The sequence below is a fragment of the Schistocerca piceifrons genome, chromosome 4 (assembly GCF_021461385.2).
Source record: "Schistocerca piceifrons isolate TAMUIC-IGC-003096 chromosome 4, iqSchPice1.1, whole genome shotgun sequence".
Taxonomy (NCBI): domain Eukaryota; kingdom Metazoa; phylum Arthropoda; class Insecta; order Orthoptera; family Acrididae; genus Schistocerca; species Schistocerca piceifrons.
Genome location: NC_060141.1, coordinates 637,705,191 through 637,719,751, shown reverse-complemented (window position 1 = coordinate 637,719,751; position 14,561 = coordinate 637,705,191). Strand labels below are relative to the sequence as shown.

Genomic DNA, 14,561 nt, shown 5'->3' with positions numbered 1-14,561 from the left:
GGACAGGCCAGTATTATCTCAGTTGCTTTTATGAATACGTTCTTATAATTTTATACACAGTATGTTATATTTCAAGCTAAAATTTATAAAAAAGGAATTACTTTAAAGAGTATTTTAGTTTTGATGTTGTAATAGATAAGTACCAGTTCTGAATGTACTGTTTTTTAGAAACATTTGAAATTATGAATAATTGGCACACTTAAAATTTCTGTTATTAATTACACAATCCTGTACTGTTTACTATGTTTATTTCTGGATTCATTTATGAAATAATAATCGAAATTAATAATGGAAACTAGTAGAAACTCAATTGTTAAGAAAAATAGTAAACCCTTTGGAATATTGTTATTTCCACAGTGTGTGGGAGTCTTAGGCATGCCTCAGATATGATTGGATGTATTTTTGTGCAAACAATGTAATTTTGGCTTTGTTAATGTGAAAATTCAAAATATTGTTTGATATACTAAAATGTGAGAAATTATATTTTAATAAATGCTGCAACAACAATGCTCAGTTATTTAGTTCAAATCAACCTCGAGGACCTGATGTGAGATTTTCAGCTTCAAGAATCAGACACCTAGACAAGAACTGGAGCCATCTCAGCATGACAATCTAAGTAAACTTGAAAGTTTATTGTATTCTTCGCTCCTCTAAAATCTTCATAAAAGACTTTGCTTTTTAATTACTGGGGCTGGACATTGTTTTATGTGGACAGTAGATGGAAGAAGGAAGGAGGGCAGGAGGGGGGGGGGGGGGGGGGGGGGGAGATTATAAACTCTAGTTTGTTGAGCATCTCTGTAAAGCTCTCATAAGGCCTGAACAATACTGTGACAAAATGCACTGTTCTTAATTGGATATTCTCTGTTTCTTTTATCAGTCCTACCTGATAGGGGTCACAGATTTATGAAGAATACTCAAGAATTGGCCAAACAAGTGCCTTTTAAGCCACTTTTTAAGTGGATAACTACATTTCCTTAGGATTCTTCCTATGAATCTCAGTCTGGCATCTGTTTTTGCTACTCTTTGTTTATGTGGTCACTCCACTTAAGGCCACTCCAAATGGGTACTCCTAAGTATTTTATGGAAGTTACTGTTTCCAGTAATTTGTCGTCAATACTGTAGTTGTACAGTAGTTGATTCTTTCCCCTGTGTATGTGCATTAAATTTACTTTTGTTCAGGGTCAACTGCCAGTACTTGCACCACTCATTAAATCTCTATAGGCCCTTCTGTAAATTTCATTATCTTCTGCCATTGCTACCTCCCTACAGACAACCATGTCTGCTGTAAACAGCCATAAAAAGCTTCTGACACATTCTACTAGATCATTATATACAATGTAAACACTACTGGTCCTATGACACTTCCTTGGGATGTGCCCAAAATTAAGTCTACATATGTTGGTATTGTCCTGTTAAGAGTGACATGTGAAGTTCTGCCTGCAAGGAAATCTTGAATCCAATCACAAATCTGGTCTGATACTAAGTAAGCCCATATTTTTTTTCACTAGACGGCAGTAAGGGACAATGTCAAACATCTTCCTGAAGTCGAGGAACATGGCATCAACTGTAGCACTGATATGTACAGGAATGTGGATCTCATGGAAGAACAGAGTGAGCTGAGTTTTGAAAGATTTCTGTTTGCAGAATCCATGTTGGTTTTTGCAGAGGTGATTTTTTGTTCTCCAAAAATGTGATAATACATGAAAATAAAATATGTTCGATAATTCTAAAACATACTAATGTCAATAATATAGGCCTGTAATTATGTGTATCTATCCTATGACGTTCTTGAAAATGAGAATGTCCTGTGCTTTTCTCCAGTCATTAGATTCTCTTCATTGTGGCAGTAGTCTATGATAAAAACTGCTGCTAGAATGGCAGCAAGTTCTTTCATATAACACTCTATACCTCATATGGTCCTGATGCCTTTCCACTACAAAGCAATTGTAGTTGCTTTCCTATTCCATGATTGGGTATCTCAATATCTGTCATAGCAAAGTTCATATGAAGATTGAAAGGAGTGGACTGCATTATGGTCTTCTATGGTGAAACAATTTCAGAAGACCAAATGCAGTATTTTGGCCTTCTCTCTGTCGTTTTCCATTTTGGTGCCATTATGGTCACTGTGCATTGAATAGATGATTTTGAACCACTTATTTACATACTGCAGCAGTTTTGTAACATGTATTAAACCATGGTGAGTTTTCCCACCCTTAAGACCTTATACAGAACATATTTGTCTAAGGCATATTCAAGGACACATTTGAATTTATTCCATGTGTACTCCATGTCTTTGTCCTCAGCTTTGAATGTTGTCTACTCAGGACATATCACAATTACTAGAGGCCACTTGGGACACCAAGGAGAAAGAGGCATTATAGGTGCCCAAGTGCTGGATTTCTATACAGTGAATTTCACAATCAGTAGTGAAAACTGATTGCTTACATCAATTTCCTTGTTTCAGCAAATGCCTCTTCTGCCACACATAAAGCTTGCGTTCCATTTTGACATATTTTCTTTAAATTTTGAAAAATTTAGCAGGTTTTGATTTCCACTCTTGGGTTCAAGCTCTTTATGCCAGATGTACCCTCAATATAAAAGTAAATGTGTAACAAAATAAAAGGTGCAAGCATACTGAGTAGAATGAACATGTTGTGTGATTTATACTGGATAAATGTGACTACAAGATAAAAAAAATCATGGCAGAATATTTGATAATTTAAAAATATAATTATTTACTAAACCATTGAAGTTTGCTATTTGTAGTAGTAGTGTGTAAATAGAAGTGTTTTATTGCAACTAAATTACTGAGAATGAAACTCATATGAATATTAACCCTTTAACTGCTCTGGATGTGTTAACGCGCGCGCCTTTGTACCTGTCCCTGTGTGCTCTGAGCGTGTTTACATGCACCACCAGTCCTTCTACCTGGTACTCTGAATGTGTCTACGCATATACATGTTCAGAGTGCCAGGTAGAGGGACTGGTGGCACGCGTAAACACGTTCAGAGCACACAGGGACAGGTACAAAGGCACACACGTCAACATGTCCAGAGCAGTTAAAGGGTTAAAGTTGACCACTTGCATAAAAGCCTCATAAGTTTGGTTTTAAAATAGGAAGTACTGGTAACTATTTCTTGTGAGATAAGTGTAGTAATTTTGTACTCCTCATCAGAGAGTTTCCTTTTCTTTTTCTTCTTTATTGCAGGGTCTTCAACTCCTTGTAGTTCATCAGGGAACTGGTCTTGACTCCATTACTCTGAACAGTAATCCTCATCAACTCAAAGGATTTTGGAAGGGTAGTACATTGGCCATTGCTATTAAATACAAGGTACAAATTTTGTCTTAGTTTACAGTATTACTTTCATTTAATAATTCCTCCAGCCCCAAAACTGATTCAGAGAAAACTTTTTCAGTTGACAACACGCAGAATAAAATTTAAATTTGCAGCTACAAAAAATCACTCATCAGTGATGAACTGTGGTGCCTGTGTTCACATGCTGAAAAACTACATGCACATAACAGACAACACAGGTAAATTGTAATCAGCCTTCATGTCTATTACTCTTTCAGGCAACATAGTATTTTGTATTTAATCTTATATTTTTCTAAGAGATGATTTATTCTTCTGATTTCCAAGGTGGGAGATCTAATAAAAAAACAAGGACACATATTTTACTTTCTTTCTGATTTTTAAAGAATCTCTCTCATTGACTTTCATTGGTACATTTTAGACTTTGTTGTTAAATTATGCTGTAAACTGTAGCCAGTTAAAAGTATACATAGAAATTGTATCATTTCTGGATGACCATTTGGAAGGCACAATGCACCATCAGTCAAACATTAACGCTACTAGATTGTGTCTGCCTCTGTCCTATGAAAACGATGTGTCAGTTTGTGCAGAGAAACCAATTTCAATTCTCAATAATGTTGGAGCGTCTTCTAGAAAAGAGTGTTATGATGAGTTTCAGTAGTCTCATGAGGACAACTGATGTTGTTGTTGTTGTTGTTGTTGTTGTTGTGGTCTTCAGTCCTGAGACTACTTTGATGCAGCTCTCCATGCTACTCTATCCTGTGCAAGCTTCTTCATCTCCCAGTACTTACTGCAACCTGCATCCTTCTGAATCTGCTTAGTGTATTCATCTCTCGGTCTCCCCCTACGATTTTTACCGTCCACACGGCCCTCCAATGCTAAATTTGTGATCCCCTGATGCTCAGAACATGTCCTACCAACCGATCCCTTCTTCTAGTCAAGTTGTGCCACAAACTTCTCTTCTCCCCAATCCTATTCAACACTTCCTCATTAGTTATGTGATCTACCCATCTAATCTTCAGCATTCTTCTGTAGCACCACATTTTGAAAGCTTTTATTCTCATCTTGTCTAAACTATTTATCGTCCACGTTTCCCTTCCATACATGGCTACATTCCATACAAATACTTTCAGAAACGACTTCCTGACATTTAAATCTATACTCGATGTTAACAAATTTCTCTTCTTCAGAAACACTTTCCTTGCCATTGCCAGTCTACATTTTATATCCTCTCTACTTCGACCATCGTCAGTTATTTTGCTCCCCAAATAGCAAAACTCATTTACTACTTTAAGTGTTTCATCTCCTAATCTAATTCCCTCAGCATCACCAGACTTAATTTGACTACATTCCATTATCCTCATTTTGCTTTTGTTGATGTTCATCTCATATCCTCCTTTCAAGACACTGTCCATTCCATTCAGCTGCTCTTCCAAGTCCTTTGCTGTCTCTGACAGAATTACAATGTCATCGGCGAACCTCAAAGTTTTTATTTCTTCTTCATGGATTTTAATACCTACACCAAATTTTTCTTTTGTTTCCTTTACTGCTTGCTCAATATACAGATTGAATAACTTTGGGGAAAGGCTACAACCCTGTCTCACTCCCTTCCCAACCACTGCTTCCCTTTCGTGCCACTCGACTCTTATAACTGCCACCTGGTTTCTGTACAAATTGTAAATAGCCTTTTGCTCTCTGTATTTCACCCCTGCCACCTTTAGAATTTGAAAGAGAGTATTCCAGTCAACATTGTCAAAAGCTTTCTCTAAGTCTACAAATGCTAGAAATGTAGGTTTCCCTTTCCTTAATCTTTCTTCTAAGATAAGTCAAAGGGTCAGTATTGCCTCACGTGTTCCAACATTTCTACGGAATCGAAACTGATCTTCCCCAAGGTCGGCTTATTCCAGTTTTTCCATTCGTCTGTAAAGAATTCGCATCAGTATTTTGCAGCTGTGACTTATTAGACTGATAGTTCGGTAATTTTCAAATCTGTCAACACCTGCTTTCTTTGGGATTGGAATTATTATATTCGTCTTCAAGTCTGAAGGTATTTCGCCTGTCTCATACATCTTGCTCACCAGATGGTAGAGTTTTGTCAGGACTGGCTCTCCCAAGGCCGTCAGTCGCTCTAATGGAATGTTGTCTACTACCGGGGCCTTGTTTCGACTCAGGTCTTTCAATGCTCTGTCAAACTCTCCACGCAGTATCGTATCTCCCATTTCATCTTCATCTACATCCTCTTACATTTCTATAATATTGTCCTCAAGTACATCGCCCTTGTATAGACCCTCTATATACTCCTTCCACCTTTCTGCTTTCCCTTCTTTGCTTAGAACTGGGTTTTCATCTGAGCTCTTGATATTCATACAAGTGGCTCTCTTTTCTCGAGAGGTCTCTTTAATTTTCCTGTAGGCAGTATCTATCTTGCCCCTAGTGAGATGAGCCTCTACATCCTAACATTTGTCCTCTAGCCATCCCTGCTTAGCCATTTTGCACTTCCTGTCGATCTCATTTTTGAGATGTTTGTATTTCTTTTTGCCTGGTTCATTTACTGCATTTTTATATTTTCTCCTTTCATCATTTAAATTCAATATTATTTCTGTTACCCAAGGATTTCTACTACCCTCGTGTTTTTACCTACTTGATCCTCTGCTGCCTTCACTACATCATCCCTCAGAGCTACCCATTCTTCTTCTACTGTATTTCTTTCCCCCATTCCTGTCAATTGTTCCCTTATGCTCTCCCTGAAACTCTGTACAACCTCTGGTTCTTTCAGTTTATCCAGGTCCCATCTCCTTAAATTCCCACCTTTTTGCAGTTTCTTCAGTTTTTATCTACAGTTCATAACCAATAGATTGTGGTCAGAGTCCACATCTGCCACTGGAAATGTCTTACAATTTAAAACCTGGTTCCTAAATCTCTGTCTTACCATTATATAATCTATCTGATACCTACTAGTATCTCCAGGATTCTTCTATGTATACAACTTTCTTTTATGATTCTTGAACCAAGTGTTAGCTATGATTAAGTTATGCTCTGTGCAAAATTCTACCAGACGGCTTCTTCTTTCATTTCTTAACCTCAGTCCATATTCACCTACTATGTTTCCTTCTGTACCTTTTCCTACTCTCGAATGCCAGTCACCCATGACTATTAAATTTTTGTCTCCCTTCACTATCTGAATAATTTCTTTTATCTCATCATAAATTTCATCAATTTCTTCATCCTCTACAGAGCTAATTGGCATATAAACTTGTACGACTGTAGTAGGCATGGGCTTCGTGTCTATCTTAGCCACAATGATGCATTCACTACGCTGTTTGTAGTAGCTTACCCGCATTCCTATTTTTTTATTCATTATTAAACCTACTCCTGCATTACCTCTATTTGATTTTGTATTTATGACCCTGTATTCGCCTGACCAAAAGTCTTGTTCCTCCTGCCACCGAACTTCACTAAGTCCCACTATATCTAACTTTAACCTATCCATTTCCCTTTTTAAATTTTCTAACCTACCTGCCCGATCAAGGGATCTGACATTCCATGCTCCGATCTGTAGAACGCCAGTTTTCTTTCTCCTGATAACGACGTCCTCTTGAGTAGTCCCCGCCCGGAGATCCGAATGGGGGACTATTATACCTTCAGAATATTTTACCCAGGAGGACACCATCATCATTTAACCATACAGTAAAACTGTATGCCCTTGGGAAAAATTACGGCTGTAGTTTCCCCTCGCTTTCAGCCGTTCGCAGTACCGGCACAGCAAGGCCGTTTTGGTTAGTGCTACAAGACAAGATCAGTCAATCATCCAGACTGTTGCCCCTGCTAATAAAAAGGCTGCTGCCCCTCTTCAGGAACCATATGTTTGTCTGGCCTCTCAACAGATACCCCTCCGTTGTGGTTGCACCTACGGTACGGCCATCTGTACTTAAAAGGGAGGTCATGGCTCAGCTCAGCTCTCAAAAGCCAATATTAATACCTAGATGATCACTATTTTACTAGATGCCTCTCCAGTACTGCAGTTCAATGATGCTTCAGGAAGAAGATGAAGCAGTAGTTGGTTGACAGGCCATGGAGTTTAAGTCACCAAAGTGCTCTTTCTTCACTAGAAGCTGCTGTAGATGCCTATTACATACAGCTCAACAGCTTTATTTATCTGAAATTAACATCACTATATTACTGTCTTATGTATCATATTTGCGCTAATGTCAGCAAAGAAAGAAAAAGAATTGGTAGTGTTGGCTGGGAGATCCTGAGGGGTAGTTTGAGCCACTCAGAAAGGGTTTTCTTCCTCCAAGCACAATGACTCCTTTCCTCATAGTGTGTGAGAGTTGTGTCTTTGTGAGGTCTTGTAATAATTAAAAAATATGTGACTAAGGGACAGTTGACAAGTTCTGGACTTTCCTAAACATTTCTGAAGAGACTGGAATTAGCAAAATAGGTCTGTAATTAAAGATGGTTTGCTTATCTTCAGTTTTATAAATGGATGTTACTTCAGTATGTTTAATATAAATCTGTGCTAAGTCAAAAGGTGTGACTTTTTTAAAGAACCTCTCTTCACAAATCATCAGTGCAGTTTGAGAATTACAGATCACCTTAAGCAGAGTCTCACACACATGAGAAAGTCTAATACACCTAACATGCAACAGCTAACCTAGAGTTGCCCATTGACAACAGCCACCCACCCTTAAGGTTGACTTTGTGGTGTGTGTGTGTTGGCTTATCAATTTTGGGGGCACATGTGACTTACCAAATAAACAGATGCATCAAGCTCCAAGGGTAGACCACGATTAGCATCAATGGAAGTAAGATTTATAACAAAACCCCACAATCAGGTCCTGGAGGCCATGTGACCCACAGTCATGTCATCCTCAGCTACTCATAATCGGATCAGCTGTTGTTGACGTTTCAGTCTTGGAGCCACTACCTCTCACTCAGGTAGCTCCTCATTCGGCATCTTGAGGCTAAGTGGACTGTAGCCAAATCCTCCCACCAAGGAAAAATCCCTGGCAGTACTGGGAATCGAACCCGAGTTCCATGCATGAGGGTGTTTCGCAGTGACCACTTGGCTACAGAGGCAGAAAATTTATATATCATATATGGGTGAAATGCAGGCTGACAATGTTTGGCCTCTGATGAAAGAAAGGAAAATTCAGAGCTTCAATGAAATTGTAAGAGAAATGTAAACTGCTCAAAAAAGCTTTGCATCATCTGCATATCTGAAAATGTGTGTGATTCAAGGAGAGTAAGGAACAAAAACATAAGCCTGATGAAAGAAAAGTTCCCTTATGAAATTAAAAGATAATTTTCCTTTGAAATAGAAAAAAAGAAAATCACAAAAATAAAGGCACTCTATTTGAAAATGCACATCTTTGCACACCTATTAATATAAAATTTGCTGCTGGGTACAGTTAATACACTGTTGCTGCACTTTTAAGATGCTTGGATCCTCCTTGGCATTGTGTCCACGAGGTTGTCACTATGTTATTGTTCAGTCCTGTCCCACTCTTCAAAGGTGGCCAATGTTGCTGACTCTGGGTGATAACTAAGAGGCATGTTTTGTTTCTGACAATATGCTTGAATGACATTGCTGTGTTGCACACTAATTGGAGGGTAAGTTCCCTTATTGACAACCCTTTTCAGCCATAAAGTGACTATGCACTGAAGGTTTTAGCTTGAAATGACCATTTGAGACATGTTGACTGACTAAACAATGTCCATAAGCTGTATTGTCCTTTTCATGATTGGAGACCCAGTCTTCACTTCTCTGTTTATCAGTGCTGTTTCAAGATGCAATGAAGAAAATATTTTTTAACAAGTCTTAGTACTGACATCACCCCTCCCCCTCCCTGTCTCTCCCTCTTTCTTTTTGGGAAAGGGGTATGGAAAGGGGGGGGGGGGTGTTGGGCATCATCATAACTTCTACTGATATGTTGCCTCTATCGTTTCTGTGCAACCGGTGTCCAATGCTGACGACAGTATTGATTCAGAGACCAATTTGTATCATCCTCTATAGATTTTTCTCATTAGTGCTTTTTCAGTTCTCAAAATAACCAGTATATAGTATCATATATAACACATGTTAGAATATAAAAACTAACATTTCGCACTTCTGGAAGGGTTTCTGGTAACTTCTTCCATATCTTTTTTGTCGATAACTCTTTATTTCATTATTTTTCCGTTTACATTTTCAGTATTCTCCACATGTATTTATACAGGGTGTTACAAAAAGGTACGGCCAAACTTTCAGGAAACATTCCTCGCACACAAAGAAAGAAAATATGGTATGTGGACATGTGTCCAGAAACGCTTACTTTCCATGTTAGAGCTCATTTTATTACTTCTCTTCAAATCACATTAATCATGGAATGGAAACACACGGCAACAGAACGTACCAGCGTGACTTCAAACACTTTGTTACAGGAAATGTTCAAAATGTCCTCCGTTAGCGAGGATACATGCATCCACCCTCTGTCGCATGGAATCCCTGATGTGCTGATGCAGCCCTGGAGAATGGCGTATTGTATCACAACCATCCACAATACGAGCACAAAGAGTCTCTACATTTGGTACTGGGGTTGCGTAGACAAGAGCTTTCAAATGCCCCCATAAATGAAAGTCAAGAGGGTTGAGGTCAGGAGAGCGTGGAGGCCACGGAATTGGTCGCCTCTACCAATCCATCGCTCACCGAATCTGTTGTTGAGAAGCGTGCAAACACTTCGACTGAAATGTGCAGGAGCTCCATCGTGCATGAACCACATTTTGTGTCGTACTTGTAAAGGCACATGTTCAACATTACCTTCCTTCAATTGGGCCAACTGGCGGTGAATCGAGAAAGTACAGTACATACTGACGAAACTAAAATGAGCTCTAACATGGAAATTAAGCGTTTGCGGACACATGTCCACATAACATCTTTTCTTTATTTGTGTATGAGGAATGTTTCCCGAAAGTTTGGCTGTACCTTTTTGTAACACCCTGTATATTTGAGTCAGAAGCCATACAAATCTCTACATTACATAACTGCAACAATTTACATAGTTTACATAATTGAACCAAAAAATTACAAAGCTAAACAGATGCTGGAAGTGTCAATCTGCACCAGGCTTAAAGAACATCGTAGAAGCTGGGGATTGAAGAAGCCTCATTCACCCTTCGCGGAACATTGCCTTAACAAAAATCACAAATACATGATAGAAGCAGAAGTCTTATGCATAGAGAAAAAGGGGGCAAAACTCAGCCAGTTAGTGGAGAAAAAACACCAGATGTGTATGTTCCCACACCTACTATTGAATGAGCAAACCCAATTCAATTACTCGCCTCTTTTAGATGATACCACAACTTGTAGAATCTACATAGAAGTAAAACTTTGGGCCTTAGTCCATGAGTAGATAAAAAGTAAAGGAAACGAAAGAAAAATTTGAAGAAAGTATTAAAGTTCAGGGGGAAAAACTTACAACTTTGAGGTTTTCAGATGACAATGTAATTCTGTCAGAGACAGCAAAGGACTTGGAAGAGCAGTTGAGTGGAAAGGACAATTTCTTGAAAGAAGAATATAAGATGAACACCAACAAAAGCTAAACAAGAATAGTGGAATGTAGTCAAACTAAAACAGGTGATGATAAGAGAATCAGAGTAGGAAATTAAACATTTAAAGTAGCAGATGAGTTTTTCTATTTGTGCAGCTAAATGACAAATAATGGATGAAATAGAGAGGATATAAAATGCAGACTGACAATGACAAGAAAAGCATTTCGGGAGAAAAAAAAATTTTCTAACACTGAATGTAGATTTAAGTGTTAGTAAGTCTTTTCTGGAGATATTTGTCTGAAGTATAGCCTTGTGTGGAAGAGAAATGTGGACAATAAACAACTCAGACATTAAGAGAATAGAAACTTTTGAAATGTGGTGCTACAGAAGAATGCTGATGGGTAGATCACATAACTAGTGATTAGGTACTGAATAGAATTGGGGATAAAAAAATTTATGGCACAACTTGACTAGAAGAAGGGGTCGATAGATAGGACACATTCCGAGACATCCAGAGATCACCAATTTAGTATTTGAGCGATTTGTGGGGGAGGGAAGGGGAGAGAAAGAGAGAGGGAGATGAATACAGTAAGCAGTTCAAATAGATGTTTGATGCAGTATTTATTCAGAGATGAAGAGGCTTGCACAGGATGGAGTAGTGTGGAGAGAGCTTCATTAAACCAATCTTCAGACAGAAGGCAACAACAACATATTGCAGTACTACTTCCTCCAAGATTTCTCATGGTAATAAGCTGGGACACCTAAGTAATCATTTTAATTCCAGTCAGTAATTTTTGATACATAATGACAATAAATGATAATACATCTTCTTTTAAATAACTAAATTCATAAATCAAAATGGATAGATAAGAAATCTACTCACCACGTGGCGGCAGGGGAACATACACACAACAGGATTTAACTTTTACAAGCTTTCAGAGCCAGTGGCTCCTTCTTCTGGCAGAAGACCTGAAGGAAGAGGGGCGAAGGAAAAGGACTGGAGAGGTTTAGGCAAAGGGGTACTGTTCAGAAAATTCACCCAGAGTCCCGGGTCAGGGGAGACTTGCCGGAGGGAATCAGAAGGAAAGACTGATTGTTAGGACTGCACCGGATGGGATTCGAAAACCTGACAGCTTAAAGGTGGAAGAAAGGGTAATATGCAAGACAGAGATTACTACTAAAACATTTGCACAAATTAATAAGAGTGAAAAGCTAAGTGCATTGCATGTAACAGAGTTGGGAGGGGGGACGGAGAAAAACAGATAAGTCAGAAAATGAAAGATATAAAAAACTAAAATGGAGTGAAGAAAGGAGTAATTACTATGAATAAATGCTGAGATGGAAGGACTTCATGTAAATTAAGGCCAGATTGGATTTAACTTTTACAAGCTTTTGGAGCCAGTGGCTCCTTCTTGTGGCAGAAGAGGCATGACTACCATTCAGTTATCAGCAGGATGAATGAGCATAGGTGGAGGGTGTATACAGGCAATACACAATACCTTGTTGCAGAGCATGCTGTGCAACATGACTGTCACAACCTCGGTGCCTGTTTCACCACACGTGCCATTTGGATTCTTCCCTCAGACACCAGTTTCTCAGAACTCCGCAGGTGGGGACTAGCACTACAACATGTCCTTGGTTCTCACCACCCACCTGATCTTAATTTATGTTCATTCCTACTGTCTCAGCATTTATTCACATTCACTACTCCTTTCTTCACTCCGTTTCAGTTTTCTTCATCTTTTATTTTATGACTTGTCTATTTTTTGTCGTCCTCCCTCCCACCTCTGTTACATACAATGCAATTAGCTTTTTCACTCTTATTAGCTCATGCATGATGTTTTAGCAGTAATCTCTGTCTTGCATATTACCCTGTCTTCCACCTCTAAGCTCTCAGGTTTTCAGATCTCATTGGTGCAATCCTCAACAATCAGTCTTTGCTTCTGATCCCGTCTGGTAAGTCTCCCCTAATCCAAGACTCTCGGTGATTTTTCTGAACAATACCCCTTTCCCTAAACCTCTCCAGGCCTTTTTCTTCACCCCTCTTCCTTCCCTTCAACTGTTCTGCCAGAAGGAGGAGACACTGACTTCGAAAGATTGTAAAAGTTAAATCCTTTTGTGTACATGCTCCCCTGCCACTGCATGGTGAGTAGGTTTCTTGTCTATCCCTTTATATTATATTATCAATAATTGATTATTTTCATTGTTAAATTCATAAATCTCTATTTAAACATATCAATTGCCCAAGGGAGTATTTAAACATGTCAGTTGCACAAGAGATGAATGCCATTTTCCTTTTATTTCACATAAAATCTTCTGTTGGAATTTCAGCTATGAAACAAAATGCTTTGCATTTTTTCCACTTAAAAAAAAAAAAATTGCTGTGTAGATGTGCACTGTGCTTTTGTTGCAGGTACAGCTAAACAAGAAACTCTTCAGGTAACAGAGTTGTATGAGTATATACTAAAGGCAAATTCTATTGAGAGACCTCTGGTACCAGGTAATAAATCGTAAACATAGTTACTCATAACAAGATAATCATTCTAGTTTCATTTTAGCACTGTCTTTTGACTCCTTGCAGTCTGATTGGACATTTTCATTCACAGGTTGAGAATAGTAGTTTCTTACACTACTTTAGAAGTGCAATGTACTGTTCATGACACATCTGAAGACATTATTAACATATTAACCACCATTCCATTGTGATTTACTGTCAAGTATGACTATTGATTGCTTGACCTTGAACAAGAAACCTTTGACTTCTGGTACTGGAACTGTCAACAAATTGTGCTTATAGCAGTTATATAGTGGTCTTAACTGTGATATTTAACATAGGCATTATTGCCAAGATGATAGACTGCCCAGTCACATTAATGTGAGCATCTGTCAAAAACCTGAATAACCACCTTCTGCTGTGCAGGCTGCTGCAAGACATGCAGGAAGAGAGACAATGAGGTTCTGGAAGACACCAAAATGGACATGGAGCCACAGCGACTCCAGTGCCATGGCCAACTGCCCTAGGTTTCTCAGATGAGGATCCATGGCACGAACAGCCCAATCGAGATGGTCCCACACATTCTCAATAGGTTTTAAACTAGGGGAAGTATGATGAACTTATTGATGCTCTTTGAACCATGCATATACACTATGAGGTATCTGACACATTCCATTGTCCTGCTGGTAGATGCCATCGTGCAGAAGAAAAAGTAACTGCATGTAGGACCGGACAAGGTCCCCAAGGATAGATACATACTTGTGTTGATCATTATGCCCTCCAGAATGATGAGATCACCTATTGATTGCCTCACAAACATACCCCAGACTAGAACGCTCCCTCCTCTGGCATAAACCCTTCTGATGATTGTTGCAGGGTGCTTATTTTGAGATGTTTCACACTGTACGCAGCGGTGTCCATCAGTTGCAGTATTGGTGTGCAAATTCCAACTTTCATCACCGATTAACAGCAGTCAGCATGGTGCATGAACCAGGTGCCTGTTGCAGCAATGTTTGCTGAACTTTGGTTTGCCTGGGCAGACAGTAGCTAACCAGTTGCATGTCTAACCACTTGTACACATCTCTGCAGCTGCCATTCACTCCTATCATCTATGGCCCTTGGTGTGCTAAATTGCTTCAGTATCAGTTTGAATAGCATCATTTTGTCATGCACAGTATACTTTAACCATGGCACCATACAAAAAATTTAGAAATTTAGGCACTG

General features: G+C 38.9%; 1 protein-coding gene across 1 annotated transcript in view; it reads left to right on the top strand.

Moving 5' to 3' along the window:
- Positions 1-14,561, top strand: part of LOC124796082 — a 101,404-nt gene that overhangs the window by 82,657 nt on the left and 4,186 nt on the right. The window contains exons 4-6 of the mRNA XM_047260168.1: positions 3,209-3,331; positions 3,417-3,534; positions 13,257-13,343. Coding sequence (XP_047116124.1) covers positions 3,209-3,331; positions 3,417-3,534; positions 13,257-13,343 — 328 coding nt within the window. The remainder of the gene's footprint in view (positions 1-3,208; positions 3,332-3,416; positions 3,535-13,256; positions 13,344-14,561) is intronic.